This window comes from Salvia hispanica, chromosome 2, assembly GCF_029641045.1.
Source record: "Salvia hispanica isolate PSC_SH4W2 chromosome 2, Shi_PSC_v1, whole genome shotgun sequence".
Lineage (NCBI taxonomy): Eukaryota > Viridiplantae > Streptophyta > Magnoliopsida > Lamiales > Lamiaceae > Salvia > Salvia hispanica.
The window spans coordinates 6800888-6824086 of record NC_142693.1 but is presented as its reverse complement, the minus strand read 5'-3'; the positions used below and the strand labels follow the sequence as shown (position 1 = coordinate 6824086).

The window sequence follows — 23199 nt, the reverse complement described above, 5'->3', positions numbered from 1 at the left end:
ATACATTCATAAGTAGAGCTATCGAAGCCCAATTGCAATGTTTTGGGCCAATTGATTCATTAATATTAATCACGTGTAATTATGAATGAGTTAAAATTCTATAATTAATAAATATTTCTACTTTTTGATGTCAGCTCCATCCTTTCGAATTCTGATAGGTGGCATTATTTCCGCTTTTAAAATATTGTTAGACTTACTATTTGTTTAATATATTGAAAAAGGCTCGAGCCGACAAGCAGCAAGCAAAGGTTCAAGACAAGCGGTTAAATGTCAAGCTGCAAAAATCGAAAACAGAAGAGTACAACGACATTTAAGTCAAACACCAACAGACAGGCTAAACTCTAAACACTCAAAGAGCCAAAGAAACATCAACCCCAACAACACAAACTTGGTATCAATCTTCACTCCAGAACCTGAGGTCGTGCACTTGATCGATTGACATCTGTGTTATGGGGGAGGTTAGGACAGTCACCTGTATTCCATAACGTAAGTTGCCAAAATGGTCTTCTCTTTTCGATCTTCTAGTTTGGCTCAAACTTTTGAAAAATCATTTTATTATGTATGTTCCAGATCGACTAAAGATATGATATAAAATATAGAGATCACATGTCTTCTTGTCACCCTTTTGAAGAGAGGTGCCCAACAAAGAGAGGAAACACGCCCCTTAGGAAACCTTTACTATGTTAGACAGGGACGGATGTACATGCATCCTACAGGGGGCAAATGCCCCACCTCAAAAAATTTCACTAGTGCTATTTTGATCATTATTTTTTAAAAAAAATTGAAATACCATTATAAATGCCCCTTCATGGATAAAGTGTGTGCTGCAATAAATAGGCCATATCTATCCCTCGGAGTTCTAGGTGGAGGAGAGTGAGTTCACAACATCATCCAAAACTTGCACCGCGATTCCTTTGCAAGGCCGAGAGGGACGTCACCAAATATCCTATCCCGGAATGCATGTGCAATGCCAGTCACTCATTTGACACAATAAGGACTAACGTCATCTCAACTAATGTCATATGGCGTGATCCTTCAACTTCATGCCCGACAGACAGGACGCCTACGGCTCTTCTGGTGGCGATGCGATCGACCTTGGCCAGACTCTGCTGGCTTGTGATGGTATATTTATAGCTCCACGAGTCTGTCTTGTTTAGTTCAATACATCTTTAGTGAGGAGCGTGTATAGTTATAGGATGCATATATGTACTAATTCTTTTATTTATTCTTTATGTTGTAGTATTAAGCATAAGAAAATTGATCAATACAAAAATTGAGACCAAATCCTGAGATTTGACAACTTTCACAAGTTTCAGGTATATCTAAAAAATGAACACGACTCTAACTCTATCGATTATGTACGGCCAACTTTCAGTCGTTTACCACAAGTTTCAGGTAAACAGCTGAAAGTCATTATTCTTATAATAAAATTATTTTCAAAAAAAAAATTGTTTTATAAATAAAAGTGATTCTTTTCACAGTAGTGTGTGCCCCTTTGAAAAATGGCATAACTGCAGATTTGTTAATTGCATAAAATAAAGTTACCAAATTTTCACATAAACTTGAACTGATATGTGGAAAACTAAATAATCCTGCATTACAAATTAAATTATGAATAACAATAAATTGTTCATTTAACATCATGTAGTATCAAGGCTAGTCCTCTTGCCTCTGTTGTAATCATAGTCTCTCCACAAGATTTAACAATTTAGAGCACACAATAAGCCAAGCTCTACCGATCATATTATCGATTTTCTTCACCATCTCCGACTAATAGTATTAGCTCGGGAAACAAACAATCTTGAATGGAAGGTAGGTTTTACAAAGAGGGATTTATGAAATGCAATTAATCCTTTGGCTGTTAATTACCAAACTAGTGTGATTTACAGAGTATATTAATCACACTTTCAAGAAGCTGAGAGCAGGGAGGGAAGGGAAGGGAAGATTCACAGTTTTCTTTTTGGGGTTATTGAATGGAAGAGACACGGCCGATTTATGGCTAATTTACACTTCACTACACTCGTTACAGGTGACAACATGGCCTCGGCCCTTGACCTCCTAGGGATATACATAACCTGAAAACGTAACCACCAATGAATAAATGTTAGGCAGCCAATCCAGCAAGACAGATATGAAGCTAAAAAAGAAAGCTACTAAATCTCAGTAGCAGAAAGAGTACTTAATTCCTTGATCATTAATCACAATATTCAGTCCTCAAACCAGCAATAGGATAACTAAAAAATTCAATACTAAGCTGTTGAAGGAGCTCAGCATTTGCTTACTCTTCCAAGTAGTAAACCAGAAATAAGTGTTTTTGCATTCATTTCTATTTGGATTCGAGAATGATAAGCCAGGTTAAAATATTTAAGACACGTGGCATGGCCGACTCAAATAGAAAAGTGATATGAAATGCAAGGCCTATCAGATTAGCTTAAGCATAGAACCAAGGCACCACAACTCTAATTCTGCTTTTTATGTAAGTTAGACAACCTGTCCTAAACCACCAAGCCATTACAACAATGGAATTAATAAGAGCTAACAAAATACACCTGATAAATACATTTTTACCATAGAAATAGTACAGAACCTCCAAGGTAGAGTTAATAGAGTACACATTTTATATGGCCAGATAAAGTTTAGCATCACAACTCGCTATTATGGCAAACATGTCATCTTTTTATCCCAAATGACTAACTATCCAAACAGTTTATAATTAACAGCTATAAACAGAATGCAAGACAAGTGGTCAAGGCAGTCAACAAGTTTGCAACAAATTGTGTCCAGCCAACATGTGCAGGAAATAACACAAGCTCATTGAATCAGCAACCCCAATATTCGGCAAATAACTTTCTCTGTGATAGGCATTGTACTGATAATAAACTAAGCAAAACTGTGTCGCGGTGATTGTGTTATCAACCAATCTCTTAGAGAAGTGTGGATCTTTTCAAACAAATAGTTCTCAGCAACCACCCCCATGCCCCAAAAAAATAGTCGTCACATATGAGAAAGGGGGGATATGGGAAATGCATAAATTAGATAAATCTAGATGAAGGGAAAGTATCAGACTTTATAGAACACAAATTCAATCAAGTGAGCCCTAAGCTAAGGAGTTCTTAATGGAGGGAGATTCAGAGAACAAAATTCATAGCGCAAAAGATGGTTGCGGCATGATTCTTTCTCCTTTAAGAAGCATACACCAAGGATGTAAGCTAGAGGCTACCGTTTAAACCATATGGGTAAGTCAAGTTCTAAACCTTCATAAAAATCACACTCCCTCCGTCTCATCCTAAGTGACACATTTTCCTTTTTGAGATGTCCCACCCTAAATGACACATTTCTTAATATAGAAACATCACTCTCTCTACTTTTTCTTCCCTCTTACTTCATTAGCTCCACTTAACTCACAAAACAACACTGCATAAAATCACGTGCCAAAAAGTAAATGCACTACTTAGGGTGGGACGGAGGGACTACTATTTTAGATGCCACCATGCATGCCAACACCCCTCCCCCCCAAACCAAATGACAGAGAACAATTGTAGCAGTAGAGCCAACAAACGGGTGTAAAGGTAAGTGTTGACAGTTCATGCATAAATGTCTGTACTTTACTACTTTTACAAGAAACATCATGATTTTACTAAAAGAGTGTAAGCTTATATACAATCTTAATCAAACTGAGGTTAAAAACCAATTGGAGACAATCACCAAGCACCTACCATAGAGTTCATTTCTGCTGCATTTCCAATATATGATCACCATTCTCTAATCATTAATTGCTCACCTATATTGATCATTTACAATGTTCAAGGAAAAGGGCTTATTTTTGCAAGGTGAAAAGAATATTGAATTACACACTAAGTGCAAGCAATATATACTTCCATCTTTCCATGTACCAAGCTAAATTATTTGTTCAACGTAGCTTTCAGAAAACTAGTTCTTGGCCAACTATGTAACAGCATATCCAATGTCTTGAATGTAGCCTAATCACTTATGAACTATGAAAATTCAAAGAAAAAGTAGCTTTCTAGCAACACACCTTCTGACACCATTAAACTTAGCAAAACCTCGTTCTATGCTTATTCAGTAGCACAAAAACATTTAGGTGAAGCGAATGGAAGTTTATCAAGCACATTGTATATGAAATGAGTACAATTGGAATAAAAGATGACTACTTCAAAAAAAGCCCTCTTTCCTTCGCGTAAACTAAAAAGTGTTGTATTAACTCTGGAATAAGTAAAAATGTGAACTTCAAGAAACAAAAGTTATTCAAAACTAGTATCAATACCAAAGCACAAAGCAACAATTTTTTTTCAAATGGCAACTTAGGTAACCAGCACTCCAAAAGCAAGAACATGAAATAGCATTCCATACAATCAGTACATGCCTACAGCCTCTAGGATCATGCTGCACACTGATGTCAATCTTTGAAAAATGAGTTCTTTGAGCTTTAATATTCAAGAACACTTTTTTTAATGCAATTTATATCATCTAATAGGTCAAGACTAAAACTTTTGCACATATAGATAGCTTCAAGAAAGTAACCAAATTCATCCGATTCAACTCCAAAACAAAAGAAAGAAGTAACCAAATTGTACCTCTAATTTATGGCGTAACAATACAAAATCCAATTAGAACTCCCCACCAAAACCTCAGCTTCGAGCAAAAGCATCAGTATCGTCAGTTCCTCCTCCTCCGCCTCCTCCTCTCTCCTCCGCCTGCCACCTCGGCCAGCTCGACACAGTCTCGACGCTGTTTTCCCTCTCCAAAACTCCATCCCCTCTCTCCACCTCCCCGATCTGCGTCGGAGAAAACAAATTCCCCTCACTCCCACTCCCACCATTACTCTCATCATTATTCCACCGATGCCTCCTCGCTATATGCCTCAGCGTGTCCCTAAACCCGTACAAATCCGCCTCATCATCCACCAATTCCTCAATCCTAACCGATCCCACAAACCCCTCCGCCCCCCGCTCCTCCACTGCGGGCAGCTTGTAGCGGCAAACAGGGCACGAATTGTTGATCTGGAGCCACGGCACGATGCAATCGGGATGGTAATTGTGGTTGCAAGGCATGACCTTGGCGACGGAGTCCACGAGAAAGGGGTCCTTGCAGACGGGGCAGAGCATGGAGGCGTCGGTGACGGTGAATTCCTTGAGGGAATCGATGGAGGATTTGGGGGCGGGGTCGGATCGGGGGTCGGCGGCGGCGGAGGTGAGGTGGTGGATGAGGCGGTGGAGGTAGGGGCTGTTGAGGAGGAAGTTGTCGTCGGGAGGGGGAGGGGGGGCGGCGGAGGAGTCGTCGATGTCCATGTCCATCTGCTCGAGGGAGTCGCGGTGGCAGTGGGGGCAGAGGAGGGCGTTGGGGGTCGGGGAAGGGGGGAGGCCGATGCTCATGTCGCAGGAGTGGCACCAGTAGGCGGGGTGGTAGAAGAGGCGGGGGACGACGGTGGAGGGGGAGGCGGACATGATTGCGGTGGTTGGGATAGGGATTGGATTGGATTGGGTGTTGGGAATTTGGTTTGGGGGAAGAGAGGTGAAGTGGGGTTAGGCCTTACGTTTCGTCACGGTCCGTAGGGGAGACGTCGATGTTGACTTTTAACATTTACACTTTATTAATTGTGTAATAATGAACTAATCAATTTATCATTAACTCTGGACTCGTTTAAATATGAGTATGGAGTATATTGAATCAATATAAACTACTCCTGGATTCTATGAAATTGTGCAACTAGTTTGGGACGAATACTTATATAAAATGTAGGTGATACGAGTAATAGAATATAAAAAATACTTATAAGTAAAATAATAAATGAGATAGTATATAATTGTGGACGGATATCAAAATAAAAATGATGATTAGATGTTTGAAACGGAGATATGAAATGATTGAATGAATTAGTTGAAACTTGAAAGAGTGTTTAAGTTACTTTATTATTTTTCAAAATAGTAATCTCCCCTTCGTTCCAAAGTAATAGAATCATTTTATCATTTTGATACGTTCCATAGTAATAGAGACATTTCCATTTTCAGTAAAAGTCAACACATTTTTCCAGATCTACTCTACTCTCTCTTACTTTATTTTTTCTTCATCTCTCTATCTTTTTTATTTTCTAATTTACTATCTCTTTATCTAACTCACCTAATACAATTTTTCTTAATCTCCGTGCCGAAAAAAAACGTCTCTATTACTATAGAACGGAGGGAGTACTCTTCTACTCCCTACGTTCGCCATTATGAGTCTCATTTATGGGCGGCACGGGTTTTAAGAAATATTAAGAAAAGTATGTGGAAAAAAGTTAGTGGAATAGGGGTCACACTTGTATATATTAGTTTTAAATGAAATGTGAGTGGAATGAGTAGTGGAAGGTGGGATCCTATTACCATTTATGGTAAAAGTGAACCGGGACTCTTATTCGCGGACGGACTAAAAGGGGAAAACGAGACTCTTATTCGCGGACGGAGGGAGTATTTCATAATAGGAGTTATATTTGGTGTGGACATGAGTTTCAAGAAATATACTACCCCTCCAGTTTTACTATAGTTGAGGTGGAACTTTTGGGCATGGAGTCTAAGAAAGGGATGTTGAGTGTGTTAAATAAATAGATAAAAAAGTAAGAGAGAGGAAAATGTAAAGAGAATAAAGTATAAAGTGAATAAAGTAGAGAGAATAAAGTAAAAAAGAGAAAAGAGTTACTATTCCCTCGTCCCACAAAAGATATCACACTTTCCTTTTTAGTTTGTCCCACAAAAGATGTCACATTTCCCTTTTTGGAAAAAGTTTACTCTCACAAGAATATAAAAATTATATTTTCTCAATCCATTTAACACACAAAACAAAACCTCCTAAAATCTCATGCCGACCCACAAGTGTAACATCTTTTGTGGGACGGAGGGAGTACCATATATGGAAATGACTCAATTCTGAAGAAACTTCCCAAAATGGAAAAATGATTCTACTATAGTGAAACGGAGGGAGTAATAAATTAGAAAAATTAGTGAATATAAAATCTATATTTTTATATTAATTTTATAATAAAATATAAGTAAAGTGAGTTGGTAGAATATGAAATCTACTTATCATTTTTGTTAAAAGTAAAATGTGCCTCTTATTTTGGGAAGAGAGAGTATCGTAACGTATGTCAATTTGAGATATACTACTAAAAAATATACTCTCACTTTAAATAAGCAAAACAAGTGGAGCAGTAATATGAAATATAAGTCGTGGAATATTTTGTAAGTTAATTACAGTTCAACCTCTATTTGTGTGGAGGTCTTTTGTTCTTTTGACTACTCGTTTTCACCAATACACGAGTCAAAATACAAAAAAAGCCAAGAATTTAGTTTGAAGGTCGAATCAATAAAGTGACAACATTGAATTTTGAGGTTCCGTAATTACACTACCAAGTCTAAGATTGTAATTTGGACCAATAAGAAGTTCAAAAGATTAATAAAATTGAATGATAGTCTAGACACCTAAAATCCTCAATTAAGTTTTAATTTGGATGAGATGTATCCTCAATTAAGTTTTAATTTGGATGAGATGTATATCTAAATTACAGCTATTTGTTTGTGTGTTTAACAATGAAGAGTAGACCTATTTATAGGTAAATTTATGCCGCTTTTGTAAACTTTAAGAGAATTTTTCAATTTAAACTCATTTAAGAAGAGTGGTTGAGCCGCAATGGTTAAAGTCATATATATACGACTTATTTTTTTAACTAAAAAAGGAGAGCAAAAACTCCTTAGAATGTATTAAAATGAATCACAAATGAAACGCTTTGTATTATTTATTCAAATCTAAAACTCTTTGTAACAATATGAAACTATAATGTAAGTAACTCATACAACAAAAGGTGCAATTATATATATAAATAAATTAAAAAAGAAAAGAAAAGCATCAAGACGCTTTGGCCGAGTGGTTAAGGCGTGTGCCTGCTAAGTACATGGGGTTTCCCCGCGAGAGTTCGAATCTCTCAGGCGTCGTTTCCTTTTTTCATGTCCTAATCATCAATTTTGAGTCATTCGATTGGATATAGAATAAAGTCTTACACCAATTCATACATTTAGAAATTCAAAAACATTAAAATTCCAAGGAAAACTAACTACCATAAGGTCCATAACCATACAACACAAACACACATTTGCCACAATAACTGAAAAAAAGAAACAAAAACAGAGCAACACAAGTAAAACATGAAAAGATGATGATGAATTCAATTAGGCTTAGCAGTCTTGGAGGCCTCGAGATCGGCGGCCTTCTTGAGGAGATTCCGATCGCCCTCCTCGAGCGCCATCTGAATAGGGTTGGAGCCGAGGCCGTCCGCGATGGCCAGCAGTATGTTCCTGATCTCGTCCCTGAACTCCTTCTGGTCCACCGTCCCGCTGTTGTCGCAGTCGAACCTCGCGAAGATGGAGTCGTACAGCTTCGTCACATCCTCGGGCGACATTGCCACGTCCACGCCGAAGTCCGTGTCCACCAGGCGCGTCGACTCGAACGCGCGCCTCAGCTCCGACCGCGACAGCACGCCGTCCTGGTTCAGGTCCAGCGCCACGAACGCCTCGTCCACGCCCTTCACGAAATGCTCCTCGTCGTTCACGAACGACCTCACCGTCGTCCCGTCGATCATCACCACCCCCATCTCCGATTGCTTTTTGGTTAGTATTTGAGTTTGATGATCTCTGATTAATTTCGTTTCTTTGTAGAGAAGGGGTTGGGTGAAAAGGAGGCCATGTTGAATTTGGACCGTCGGATAGGTGGAGTCCTATTCATAGATTTCGGCCACGTGGCTCACTCGGTAATTCAAATTACTACTACTATTATTATATGGGGGCATCGAATAAATCGTGCTCTAATTAGTGGTATGAGAATATTATTCTATTTTGGGTGCTTTTGTTGGCCGTTCCTTTGTCTATGTGGTAGGATTGTCAAACCCTTACTTAGCTCATGCTTCATTAAATATATCATGTATGTTTTTTTGAAGTAATAGGAGTGGTATATATTTATAATAGCATGTTTGTTCTTTCAAGACATTGAAAAGCTAGATTCTCTACGTGTCAATAATGAGGTGAAAGATTTAATCTAAACCTTTATTTTTTATCCCAGTAAAAGAATAACATATGCACAAAGTAATAATCAAACTGTAGTCCTCCAATTTTGACTATACATGAGTATTATAAGCTTCATGTGAGGACCACCTTTTTCCACTCCAACCACTTTCATTTTTTCATGTCTATTTTTTTGTCTTAAATTTAATTTTTTATACTTCAATTGAATTTTGTCAGATTTTTCCTAAATGAATTTTAGGTAAAAAATATTCTAGTGTAAAGGAATTAAGTTACAAATTAATTTCAACAAAATATACTACTCCTACATTTTAAACTTTACTTAATGTAGTAAAACAAAGCAAGATCATTATTGATTTCATGCAAGATAGAATTCTCAAAATAACTGCCGATGCAACAATTGCCACAACTCATGTTACTTCAATTAATTAACCCCCTATTCTTCCATAATCAGATTTATTCAATTTGAGTCTAACAAGGAAGATCCCCTTACTCTCCCAATTACAACTACCCCTATGAATATGATCCTTCCTTTTCTTCCCTTCAAACTTCTCCGGCCATTCACACAACCCCGGGTTTGCCACGCGTTCGTGTGTCCTCGCCACGTCATCGCAGCCTTCCACGACATCCACATCAGCACCCAAAATCTTAGCCTGCATGGCCGCGAGAACAGCCTTGACCGCCACGTCAGCATCCCTCCTATTCCTCAGCATAATCTCCCCAATCTGAGCTGGCGTGAGGGCCCCACCACCCTCCACGCACCTCTCCACGTCAGCAAACAGCGCGTGCGAGTCAAGCCCCAGGTAGTTCCTCGCCAGCGCCCTCACGGCGTGCATCCCGCACGTGCCGAGGCTCACGTGCACGTCCATGCGCCCGCGCCTAAGCAGCGCCGGATCCACCGCGCCCCGGTGGCTGGTCGTGAACACGATCACCCTCTCCTCCCCGCAGCACGACCACAGCCCGTCCGCGAAGCTCAGCAGCCCCGACAGCGTCACGCGCCGCGCGTGGTCCACATCCTCCTCGCTGCCTCTCTTCGCCGGCGCCGGCCTTCCTCTATCTCCGGTTAGATCTATCGAGCAGTCGATGTCCTCGATCACGATGATCGAACGGTTCGTAGTCTGGAGGAGTAGAGCCCTGAGCTCGGAATTGTCCTTCACTTTGCTCAGCTCCAGATCATACACGTCGTAGCGGAGGAAATTCGCCATGGCGGCGATGAGACTGGATTTCCCGGCGCCGGGAGGTCCGTACAGTAAGTAACCCCGTTTCCATGCACGGCCGATTCTCTTATAAAACTCTCCGCCGTCAGCAAACGCCGTTAAGTCCTCCACCAGCTGCTTCTTCATCTCCGGCTCCAGCGCTAGCGTATCGAACGTGGAGGGGTGGCGGAACGCCACCGACGACCATCCCGAATCGAACGAGCCGCGTGCGCTGTTAGTGAAGAGGCGGCGTTCGACCATCACGCGCTCGAATTCCGCCGCACGCGCCGCCACATGGTCCAGATATGGGGCGATGATCGTGAGCCTGGAGTGCTTGGGGAGCTTGAGCGTGAAGGTGCGCCTTTCCTCGACCGAATCTTCAACGGTGTCCACGTGGTGGGTCCAGGAGAGGCGGTGGCCGCGGAAGGAGTCGACGACGGTGTGGCTGGGGGCGACGGAGTAGGAGATTCGGGTGGAGGATTTGGAGCGGGAGAGGGAGAGGCGGCGGCAGGTGGAGGCCGGGTTGATGGAGTTGAGGTAGAGGGTGGCTTGGCGGTAGAGGTCGTTGACGTCGACGCCGCCGTGGCCGGTGAATTCGGGGATGTCGAAGGAGGAGTGAGGGCTGAGGAGGTCTTGGAGGGAGTCGGAGAGGCAATGTAGCCATGCAAGGAGTTGAGTTGGGAGAATGTTTTGGATCATTGTTAGAAGCCCTAATAGAGACCACATTTGAGATAATATTTCCATGACTATGTTTGTTTCAATTAATGTTGCTACCATGTGTTAAAGATAAATTAAGATCTTGATAGAAGAAGACAAGAAGACATCTATAAGTATAAGCACACACACATATTAATTAGGGTTTTGAAAAGTTGATGCTTTGATGGGTGAGGAAATAAGCTGTAAAGAGGAGTACTATATATATGTATATAAAGCTAAAGATGGATTGATAAGACCAATTTTCTTGCTTTTGCTTTCACTGTTGTTGATTTTTGGAGCATCCCTAATCCCTATATTTATCCATATATTTTCTCTTGTGAATCTATAAATTCATTTGTGTATGTTGTCGACTGCGCATTAGTCAGTATTGAATTAACAAAATAAATCTTTTTGAGTAAGATTTAGGTGTTTGAATTTGGAATGTTGGAACAATATTCTATATAAGAGTATGATATATTGACCTTCTAAGCTAGGATAAATAGAATACTAGTAGAAGTTGTGTGTTTGAGTTGGTCAAGCAGTAGATAGAGTGTATTGTATGAGTTTTGGATTCTAATTCATCGTGGTGCGGCCTTTAAATTTATATTCCCTTCGTCCCATAAAAATAGACCCAAATTCTTTTTTCACATGTCCCATAGAAAAGTCTATATTCATTTATTATCTTTTTATCATTCTCTTTTACTCAATCATTTATGGATCAAACCATTTACTGTACTATTTCAACTACTTTTATCATACTCTTACTTTATCAATTATGTATTAAAATTCGTATCATTTCAAATGACTGAGGAAGTTTTTATTTGCCATTACAAAAAAGGAATACGAATAGATGTTATATTCTTGTAAGTACTATTTACAAATGATCACTAGCATTGCTTTACTTTTATGCCTACCTTTATCTTTAATTTGTTCTTCAAATGTTGAGACTTTTTAAGTATGATTATTCTTTAGTAGTTGGGGTAATTTACTATTGTGACTCATTAGATCAGGTAGAGCAAGGTTTGATTAGGTTTCTGGATTTCTGTATAGATTACGCAGTCCTATTTGTTTAGAGTTGCATAGTGATGCGATGCAAGCTAGAGCTTATTAAAAAGTGACACATACTATTCATCTCCTTTCAAAATATCACTCCATTACTCATAGCTTTTATAAAAGTTATTACTCATATTTTCTTATCCAAATCTATGAGACTCCAATTGCCCTTTCTTTTTTTTAAAAATCACTTTTTATAAGTCCCTTTTATTACACGCCCCTCTTTTTAGGTCGTCAGCATGTTTGGTAAAGCATAATTTATGAGAATCAACAAACAATGACAAAAGGAAAATGCCAAATAAATTGACTTCACATGGAAAGCCCATAATTGATTATATGTAATCCAACTCATTTTATTTTGGTAGCTGCGGCTTTTCAATCCACTCCCTATATATAGTGGTAATAAGATTTTTCTTAATTTGTTTTGAACTGTAGATCTTAATAATTTATTATAATTAAATTAATTTGGGATCGATGCTTTCTTTGTGGTATATGGAGTATTATATGCACGTACACTTTTAAGAACTCTTTGTGGTAGATAATATAAAAGCACACTTTTGTGGTAAAGGAACTAAACAAACAAAGGCCAACCTAAATGAACTTCGTTTTGGGTGTACCAGCAGCCGTTTATTTAGTGATAGAACAAAATTAAAATTATATTTAAATGATATTATAATCAAGTAAGTTCAAAATTATTTAGTTCATCTATATAAATACTAATGGATTAGTTTAAACATTTTTATCAACTTTATCCTCAAAAGTAAACGTTGCTCTGATGATTGCTATATTTATTTTGTAAGTACTACTACCTCCGTCCCCCAAAATTTGCTACACTTTGACCCGACACGAGTTTTAAGAAATGTAATGGAAAGTGAGTTGAAAAAGTTGGTGGGATGTGGGTCCTACTTTTAAAGTATTAGTTTTATAATAAAATGTGAATAGGAATGAGTTAGTGGAATATGGGGTCTACTACCAAAAATGATAAAAGTGAAGTGTATCAAATTTTCAGGGACGGACTGAAATGGTAACATGTATCAAATTTTCAGGGACAGAGGTAGTATATTTTTTTTAATATGTTTTGTCATTTAGTTGATTTGTATAATCATCAAGTTTTGATTCCTAGGGTAGAGATTGGGTTTATGGTGGGTCACAGTTAAATATGCGGCATGTCTCCACTGGGTTGCATAAATTTCAAAATTCAATAATAATGCGATAACGTTGCCAGAATATTAGCTTTTGCCACGATTATAAGTATAACAACTTTTCCATGTAGTTGCATAAGATGTGGATTTGAATATAAATTGCAATATAGTTTCACATAAAAGAAACACATTTTGTGGGGTATAAACTTTTAAATTTGAAAGCACTAACTTTTACATAATCATATAAATCCTAGAATTGTCTAAATATGATCTTTACTGTGCTATAGTCAAATTCTCAGTTTAGTAAAAAAAATTTATTAATAAGTACTCTAGTGTTTTTAATAATTAACATATTTTAAATAGAAAAAAGATAAATTGATAGAGGCTTAACATGTTTACTCTTCTAAGGGTTTATTCGGTTGGCACATAGAAGACAGTTTCTTCTACCTTATTCTATTTCTTACATAATCTTATCTATATTTTAATCATTTATCATCAATTTTTCAAAACAGGTTCGAAAATGAACCGTCTCGCTTACGCTGAGACGGAGGTAGTACTTTTTATTCAAAATGGCTACTACTGGCTATAGTCACTTTTCCCCCCTTCATTTTTCGCCTTCAATTTTGTTATTTTAATTATATTTCAGATTTTGGAGTACTAATTATTACTATCTCCGTCCCCCAAAATTTGTCTCACTTCGATCCGGTACGGATTTTAAAAAATGTAATGGAAAGTGAGTTGAAAACGTTAGTGAATTGTGGGTCCTACTTCTATATATTAGTTTTATAATAAAATGTGAGCAGGAAAGAGTTAGTGGAACATGAGTCCACTATCAAAAATGGTAAAAGTGAAATGAGACAAATTTTGGGGGATAGACGAAAATGAAAAAATGGGACAAATTTTCAGGGACGGAGGTAGTATTCATTATATGTAGTTTGATTTTATTTTAGAATTTGATTGTCAATATATTCCACTATTATGCATTGTTTTGATGATGAATAGTTACAAAAATATAAAATCATTCGTATGCTACTTTGGGTTTGTGTTAAAATGACAACCCCTCTTAAAGTGACACCGTGACACCACTTATACAACAATATTATAAACGCTACACAACAATATTATAAACACTACACAACAATCTATAGATTGTTGTATAGCGTGTTGGATATTGTTGGCCAAGAAAAATTGTTGTATAGTGTACAAAATATTGTTGACCGTCTTTTTCAGATTTTTTTTTTTTGCTACGTGACAACTTATTATTCGTCCACGTGTAAAAATAATTGGCTAGGAATGGTGGTATGATATTATTTTAAAAGGTGATGACACTCTAACACTCCCCTGCTACTTTGACAATCAAATGCTAAAATAAATATGAGTCCTATTTTTATACTATTTCATATTAGTTTTTTAATAAAATATGAATGAGATAAATTAGAGGAGTGTGGGATCCTTTTGCTAAAAATAATAAAAATAGAATGAGATATTTATTAATGAACTAACGAAAATAGCAGATGTGTAACATGTAATCGCGAACGTAACGAGTAACATCAAGGATCCGAATCCAATCTCAGGTTTATATATGCTGAAATCCTGCCTTGAACCGACCTTGCAAAACTGAATTATGATGGTAAGATATAAGCCCAAAGCGATAAATAAGCATTAAAATGTATACTCTTTAACCAATTACGCCCAACATACTAGGTATTACAGGCCTTAATCATTACGTGAAGTTTGGTTTTATTTATGACTTAAACAGCATACTATTATAATTTTATTACGTGAAGTTCTGAATAAGGAGCATCATTCTGATTTGATGATCTCAAGAAAACTTTTCTAAATTTATTACGAATTCTATTTGAAAACTGAAGGACCATTTTGAATATGCTGTTGTGCTTTCATGTAAACCAATGCATTAATTAAGGGTGATGATCTCAGATTTTGCCTTATTGTTGTACCTTTGTTTCTGAGAAGCATGATGAATTAGTTATTCTGTTGGGAAAACAGTTGAGTGCAGAGTCTTCACTACTTGTAGCATATAATAGCTTTTGACTAATGAACATCTAAGATTATAATTTGATCTAATTGGAAGTGTCAATTGTGTAATTTGTGTTGTCTTCTATTCTTCGAATCAGGGGCAGTAGTTATTTGAAGTACTGTGGGTGGGTTGTTAACCACTTTTTGGTTCTGTACTTCTGTTAATTATATAGTCAAATGATCAGATAAATATTGATAAATGTTGCCTTTATTCATGAAAAAAATTTACCCCAGTAAATTATATAGAGATCTTTTACTCCAATCTACTGAACTTTATTTTGCATGCTGACACAGAGAATAAATTTTCCATATATGTTCATTCAAGACCGGGGTTCTTGTTAATATTCAGCAACTACAAGATTAATTTTTTTCTTAAATTCTGATTCTGTTTAACATGAACTTGCCATTTTATTCCAGTTCCTTGATGTACTGCTGTTTTGTTTATCGATATTATGGTCTTGTTCCTATATTCAGTTTCAAAGAAGTAAATTGGATATATAATGTGATACTCTTTAGCATTACTTCGATTTGTATGTTGATCGACTTTATAAGAACGTTGTCGTCTATGTTTTATTAGCCTTTTCAAGTGAATCTAGCTAGTGATGCTTTATTAGGTAGATTGGGGAGCAGCAAGCATGATCCAGGTAGAGCGTATTTTGCTTCGAAGTGCACTGATGGATCCTTTCAATGAGCGGTTTCTTTTCCTTTCAGGCAGGTGAAAGCTAATTTTCGCTGTTATAATAAGTGTTCGGCATACCTCTCTATAACTTCAGCTGCACATATGACTATTTAGTATCAACGCCAAATAGCTTTGTAGACAGGTTATGCCGATGCATATTCCTTGATCTCTCTATTTACCTGTGAAATGATTAATAATTTCAATTGCTGGTTTATCTTTCTTTTTTAAGCTTTTGTATATGTATTTTTATCTTTCCTTGAGCCTTTCCTCCTTGTTTTTTATTTCCAATAAACAATTTGTTGTGGATGCACATTACGTCCGAATTCAGTTAGCTTATGATACCTCCTCCTTAACTATTGTGGTTGCAGTTTTGCTGGAAAGTCGTTACAATCCAAAAATGTATCCAGTGATTTCTGTTGACGACTGGAGGAAGGAGTCTCAGGTGACTTGTGATTTTGATCTTCACAGAGTTGAACTAGTGTGAACGATACATCCTTATAGAAAAAGATGTGAAAATAGAAATCAACATATTTGCTTATATCTATAGCTTGTTATCTGTCTTTTGTTTTTGCAGTGGGTTGTTTTGACCAGAAACCATGCTAAGGTTGTAGTTGAAGACAAAGCTGTATTCTCTATATTTCAGTTACAATTCAAGGTTGGTATTGTCTTTGTTTTGCAACATTGTCTGAATAAGAGGTAAATATTTTTCAGTTCGAAGATTCTCAATGCTTTCTTAAACATGTTGTAACTTCGTATTTGTCTCCATACTCTGGACTTCCTAAAGGGGCGTTAATTCTGAGACATATATTAGATTCCCAATGCATAGGAATGAGCATTTGAAGGATTACTTGATCAAACAAGCTCAACATTGTTCGATACAAGCATCCCCTAACGGAATTAACTGATCAAAGGAGCAAAGATAATTAATCAGAGTTCATAAAGGATCTCATTCACCTTATTTTGATGAATAATTCTTTGGCAAGGATCTCATTCTTCCTACATGTTTCCATTCCCTCAAGCATTAAGGCTTCACTTACCATCCCCGGTCCCTCGAATTAACTTTCATTCAGAAGTTAAAAAATGAAGCCTTGTCTCCAGCCTAACATCTATTTTGAGACTGAGTACAGAAGAGAATGGTGCACTAGCAAGGGGAAACCCTCTCCATGCTTCCTTTTCGCCAGGAAATTCACGCGCCCTGCTGCCTCACGTCTTCTTAATGTGGTGAGTTCATTCTATTCATTATGTTTATATAAGAAAGATAATCATTGATGACATACGTAACAAGGAACCAATAGTTACGATTCTTCTGTAAAACACTTTGTTTGTTGCAGTCTGCCTTCCTGTTTTCCGAAACTTGAACACAGATAGCACACTGAGATTAGCAACTGGAATTCATACATGTGAATAACCTTAGCTAGTGAGTCATCCACACTGATGAAGATCAATGTCGAAAAGAGTTGTATTTCGTGATGTAATTGTTGTAACAAATGTTATTAACGTTGTTTTACCAATATCTTTCAATATTAGGTACTATATTCTTAGTTCTGGTTTGTTAGCATAAGTGGAACCTCAAATATTCAGTAATTCTGCAGCTTTAGCCCGCCTTTAGACCTTCAGTGGTAGCCATCTATATTTTTAGTTCACTATCTTCTTTTTCTTAGCCTGAAAAATTCTTCCACAGTTTTAATTGTTTGGATACTTATGATGTACAAACTTAACAAGTTGCACTAATTCAGAATTGCGCTTTCCAGCCCAAAAACTGTTAACAATTGTGGAGTTTCTTCGGGGTCAACGTCTCACTCAACCCAGATAGGGCTTTAGGCCGTGCTGAGTCACGTTGGCTCCATGTTCTACTTTTTTATGTCATAATGTTGGAAGGAAATCACAAGATATCAGGAGTATAATATGTGATTGATATGGAATTATACTATACCATAGATAGAATGCCAATTAATGTAAATTTAGGTTTACCATAGATAGAGAATGTCTAGCCTATATAAAGATCTGTAATCCTTGTACATTATAATCAGTGAATAGAATGAACATCCTTTACCGATCTTAACATGGCGTCAGAGCAGGAATAATCTTTTTTTTTGGCTCAGAAAATTCTCATCACAGCCAATATACCTTTCTCGACTCTGTTCTGCCTTTTTAGTCCACAAACCAGAAAATCAGACCCTACATATCGAAGATGTCAGATACCGAAGATATCAAGAATGAACCAGATCAACCAACAAAGTTGAGGAACAGCAAGAATGTTACCGTGGCATTCAAATTGAATGCCAGAAATTACCCACTTTGGTCAAGACTTATGAAAGTCAAGATTGGTGGCCGGGGGGCTTATTCCTACATCAAAAACGATCCCCCAGAACCGGGGAGCAAAGGATACGACGACTGGGAAGAAGATGACTTGGTGGTATTTTCTTGGATTGTTGATAATATCGAGAATGATATTATTGCCGATTTCGCTCACCACCAAACATGGAAGGCACTTTGGGATAGCCTAGCTGTGACGTTCGATAGCAAGGCAGACAAGTATCTCATCTACGACCTGGAGGAAAAAGTAATCGCAATCAGACAAGGGAATCTCGATTTAGAGACATATTACCGGAGAATCCACGGGCTGTGGATAAATATTGACCGCTGCCAGAAGCAGCCTGTGACGTGCTGCGACAAAGGAGTTTGCCAATACAGAGCCCATCTGAATGAGAAACGCCTCTTCAAATTCTTGGCAGGGCTAAACCAAGAATACGATTCGATCCGGCGAGATATTCTGAAGGAGGAGCCATACCCATCAGTAGATGTTGCCTACGGGAGGGTGAAGAAGGAGGCGGCTCGACTTAAAATCATGCCACCGGCGTCCTCTCCACCCACCGTGGAAACCGACGGCGGAAGTGCCGATTCATCACTTGGGGAGATCGATCACGGCCTTGCCGCCCAAACCAATCGCCAGCCACACCGGAACGGACCATCACCGCGCCCAACCGCCACCAGCCGACCGGGAAACCGCCCCGACACATCCAAACTATGGTGTTCCCACTGCGGGAAACAAAAACACACATGGGATACCTGCTTCAAGAGATTGGGGTACCCAGAATGGTGGGAGGAGCGGCAAAAGGCGAGGGCAGCGCAAGGTCAGGCAAAATTCGCCGCTGGAGTGAACAGCGAAGGAGCATTCCGTCAAATTGAAGGCGGAAACCGTGGGGAAACCGCCGGAACTGGGTCAGCGGTACGCCAGGAGGGTCCGTCGGGCGGCGGCAACTTGAAGGGCGCCGGAAATTTGGCCGAGAGAACTCAGGCAGGAGGCGGCGCATCTGTGATAGGAGGTAACGGGTTTGGTATTAAACCAAACCCCCATGATAATGTTGAATTACATAGTTTACCCCATAAGTTTAGTTATTTAAAGAATCGACCCCATTCTTTTAGGAAGCGCCCCCCTGATTCTCTGGAAATTAAATTTGACCCCAAATGTTCCCAATCTTCACACACAGACCCCAATATGCCTAACTATGTGTCGAAAAACCCCTTTGCACCACTACAAAATATTTCCGCTGCATTCCATGTTGAAAATATGACTGATATACACTCGAGGGGTTGGATTTTTGACTGTGGGGCAACAGATACCATGACACCGGAGAGGGATGACTTTATTAATCTAAGTGAGGTCACTAAAACGTTTATTAGAACTGCTAGTGGGGATCTAATTAATGTTGTAGGGTCTGGAACAATTGAAATATCCCCTACCCTTCGCCTCACAAATTGCCTATATGTTCATACTTTATCTCAACGACTGATGTCAATTAGCCATGTGGCGAAAGAATTAAACTGCACTCTTCTAATGCATTCATCATTTTGTATTCTACAGGATATTCAGACGAGGAGGATACTTGGGCGTGGCACTGAGAAGCAAGGACTCTACTACGTGGACGAGATAGCTCAACATGGCAGTGCAATGCTGGCTCACGGGTCCACGAAATAGGAAACTTGGCTTTGGCACCGAAGACTAGGACACCCCTCCCCTGGTTATTTTAAACTGCTTTATCCGAACCTTTCTATTCCTACTGATTTTTCTTGTGAAACTTGTGTTTTGGCCAAGAGCCACAGACAGTCCTTTAAACCTACAAATACTCGTATGAATTCTATGTTTTCATTAGTACACTCTGATGTGTGGGGTCCTGCTCCGGTTGTGGGAGGAAATTGTTTTCGATATTTTGTGATATTTGTTGATGATTGCACTAGAATGACTTGGGTGTATTTTTTGAAACATAAATCGGAAGTATTTGATAGATTTGTCTCTTTTCTTAAACTTATCCAAACACAATTTCATACCACAATCAAAACCCTTAGGTCAGATAATGGGAGGGAATTTGTTAACTCTACCATGACTCAATTCTGCCAGGAAAAAGGCATAATTCATCAAACTTCTTGTGCCTATACACCTGAACAAAATGGGGTAGCCGAGAGAAAAAACAGAACTATCCTTGAAATGACCCGAGCTCTAATGATTGAATCCAAGGTACCAAAACACTTCTGGCCTGAAGCTATTGCCACATCTATTTACCTCATGAACCGCCTACCCACCAAAATCCTTCACATGAAAACCCCGCTCGATACCTTGTCCAAATTAGCCACAGTCCCTAAACACTCAAACCTCTCACCTAAAGTTTTTGGTTGTACCGTTTATGTTCATATCCCTAAACATGAGAGAACCAAATTGTCACCGTGTGCTACAAAATGTGTATTTGTGGGATACGGGCTGAACCAAAAGGGCTATCGGTGCTTTGATCCCAACTCCAGGAAGATTATTACCACCATGAACTGCAATTTTTTGGAAACCGAATTCTTTTACCACACCCACCTTGGTAGTCAGGGGGAGAGTGATCCAGGTAGTTCCAAGGACTACCTAAGTTGGGTCGTGTCATTGCCAAGCTCCTCAATTGAGGACCAACCCGATCCAGTGGTCACTGCCGCCGAGCATGTCTCGTCGCCAGAGTCATCTCATCCGCCTCCTAGTACCTCTCCTCCGACGATATCCGAGGTAATTCCCGAACTCAGTCAGAATACAAGTTCTGTTTCCACTGACTCTGTTGACGTAGAATTGGTCGAACAAGAAAATACCATTGATGGCGATACAGGGAGATATGCACTTCCCTACCGGAGTACAAGAGGAGTGCCGCCAAAAAGGTACTCTCCTGAAAAGATTGGGAAGAGGAGTCGGTATGGAGTTGCAAATTTTGTGCAAGGAAATTTGACAAAAATGGCACGAGCATTTGAGGCTGCCTTGTATGAAGAAGAGGAGATCCCACAATCAGCTGATGAGGCAATGAAACATAAACAATGGAGGGAAGCCATGTTCACCGAAATGAAGACACTAATGAAGAATAACACTTGGGTGAAAGGCAAGTTGCCTGAAGGAGTGAAGACCGTCGGGTGCAGATGGGTGTTCACAATAAAGAGAAGGCCAGATGGTACTATTGATAGATATAAAGCCCGACTCGTGGCAAAGGGATATACTCAGACATACGGCGTGGATTACTCTGAGACATTCTCCCCGGTGGCCAAAATCAATACTGTGAGAGTACTATTCTCAGTTGCCGCTAATAAGGACTGGCCGCTTCACCAGTTCGACGTGACCAATGCTTTTCTGCATGGAGAGCTTCCAAAACCAGTCTTTATGGAACCTCCGCCTGGATTTGCTAAGGAGTTTCAAGATGGAGAGGTCTGTCAGCTAAAAAAAACACTATATGGATTGAAACAGTCTCCACGGGCATGGTTTGGGAGATTCACAGAAGTGATGAAGAAATACGAGTACAAACAGAGTAATTCCGGTCATACTCTGTTCCTCAAGAAAAGGAATGGCAAGATCACGTGTCTGATTATATATGTAGATGACATGATCATTACTGGCGATGATGAGGAAGAAATAGTTGAGCTGAGGAAGAACCTATTTAATGAGTTTGAGATGAAAGACTTGGGACTTCTGAAGTACTTCTTAGGAATAGAAGTGCTACGATCAAAGAAGGGAATCTTTATTAGTCAAAGAAAATATATTCTGGATTTATTGGCCGAGGTAGGGATGCTTGATTGCAAACCAATTGATACACCGATGATTCAAAATCATGGATTACAGATGAAGGAAGGAGCTAAGCAGACTGATCGAGGGAGATATCAAAGATTGGTTGGGAAACTAATTTATCTATCCCACACTAGGCCGGATATTGCCTATGCAGTGGGAGTGGTGAGTCAATTTATGCATGCACCGCAAGAAGAGCACTGGGAAGCAGTTCTGAGGATAGTCCGGTACTTGAAAGGGACGGTTGAACATGGGATTCTATTCGAGAAACACGGACACATGGAGATTCATGGATTTACTGATGCTGACTGGGCAGGGAACCCGAATGACCGAAAGTCAACTGCTGGGTACTTTACTTTTGTTGGGGGCAATCTGGTGACATGGAAGAGTAAGAAACAAAAGGTGGTGGCACTATCTAGTGCAGAGGCGGAGTTTAGAGGAATCAAGAGTGGACTGACGGAGATATTGTGGCTAAGGAGGCTTATGACAGAGTTGGACCTTTTCTCTGCACAACCGTGTAGACTTTTTTGCGATAACAAAGCAGCTATCAGTATCTCTGAAAATCCAGTTCAGCACGATCGGACCAAGCATGTGGAAGTTGATAGACACTTCATAAAGCAGAACATTGAAGCAAAGATAGTAGAAATGCTGTATGTCAAATCTGAAGATCAGCTAGCCGATATTTTGACAAAGGCTGTGAACTCAAAGTCGTTTCGAGACGTATTGTGCAAGTTGAGTATCGGGAACCCCGTTACTTAACTTGAGGGGGAGTGTTGGAAGGAAATCACAAGATATCAGGAGTATAATATGTGATTGATATGGAATTATACTATACCATAGATAGAATGCCAATTAATGTAAATTTAGGTTTACCATAGATAGAGAGTGTCTAGCCTATATAAAGATCTGTAATCCTTGTACATTATAATCAGTGAATAGAATGAACATCCTTTACCGATCTTAACACATAAAATAAAGAAAAGTGATCAACCAAGATGAATCTTTCTCTCTCGAAAATTCTGGTGAAATCAGTGCTCTTATTTAAGAGCATGGAGGTGGACCCGGACTCACTTTTACTCCTTGTCCCTAGCTAAGAGCACAACACCCACATCTGTGCTCTTAGCTAAGGACAAGCTCAAGGGTCTCATCGTTTTATTATTCAATTTAAAAACTTCAATTATTAAAAACATTTCTATATTATAAAAATACATTAAAAAATAAAAATTACATAATTAAAATCCTAAAAAATAAAAATACATAG

The 23199-nt window shown here is 38.9% G+C and overlaps 2 protein-coding genes, 1 non-coding gene and 1 pseudogene across 3 annotated transcripts; 1 reads left to right on the top strand and 3 right to left on the bottom strand.

Moving 5' to 3' along the window:
* Positions 1–1573: 1573 nt before the first annotated feature.
* LOC125202226 (uncharacterized) lies at positions 1574–5554 on the bottom strand. The gene is made up of 2 exons (XM_048100588.2): positions 4596–5554; positions 1574–2075 (listed from the first exon to the last, which is right to left on the bottom strand). The coding sequence occupies exon 1, from the start codon at positions 5463–5465 to the stop codon at positions 4650–4652; it is 816 nt and encodes a 271-aa protein (XP_047956545.2). The 5' UTR covers positions 5466–5554; the 3' UTR covers positions 1574–2075; positions 4596–4649.
* A 2346-nt stretch (positions 5555–7900) lies between these two features.
* Positions 7901–7982, top strand: TRNAS-GCU (transfer RNA serine (anticodon GCU)). Its single transcript has one exon. It is a non-coding gene; the product is annotated as a tRNA-Ser (tRNA).
* An 18-nt stretch (positions 7983–8000) lies between these two features.
* On the bottom strand, positions 8001–8926 carry LOC125219480 (uncharacterized). Its single transcript, XM_048121464.2, has one exon. It carries the CDS (start codon positions 8636–8638, stop codon positions 8213–8215), a length of 426 nt encoding a protein of 141 aa, XP_047977421.1. The 5' UTR covers positions 8639–8926; the 3' UTR covers positions 8001–8212.
* A 464-nt stretch (positions 8927–9390) lies between these two features.
* LOC125217774 (AAA-ATPase At4g25835 pseudogene) lies at positions 9391–11135 on the bottom strand (annotated as a pseudogene).
* Between the last annotated feature and the right edge of the window lie 12064 nt (positions 11136–23199).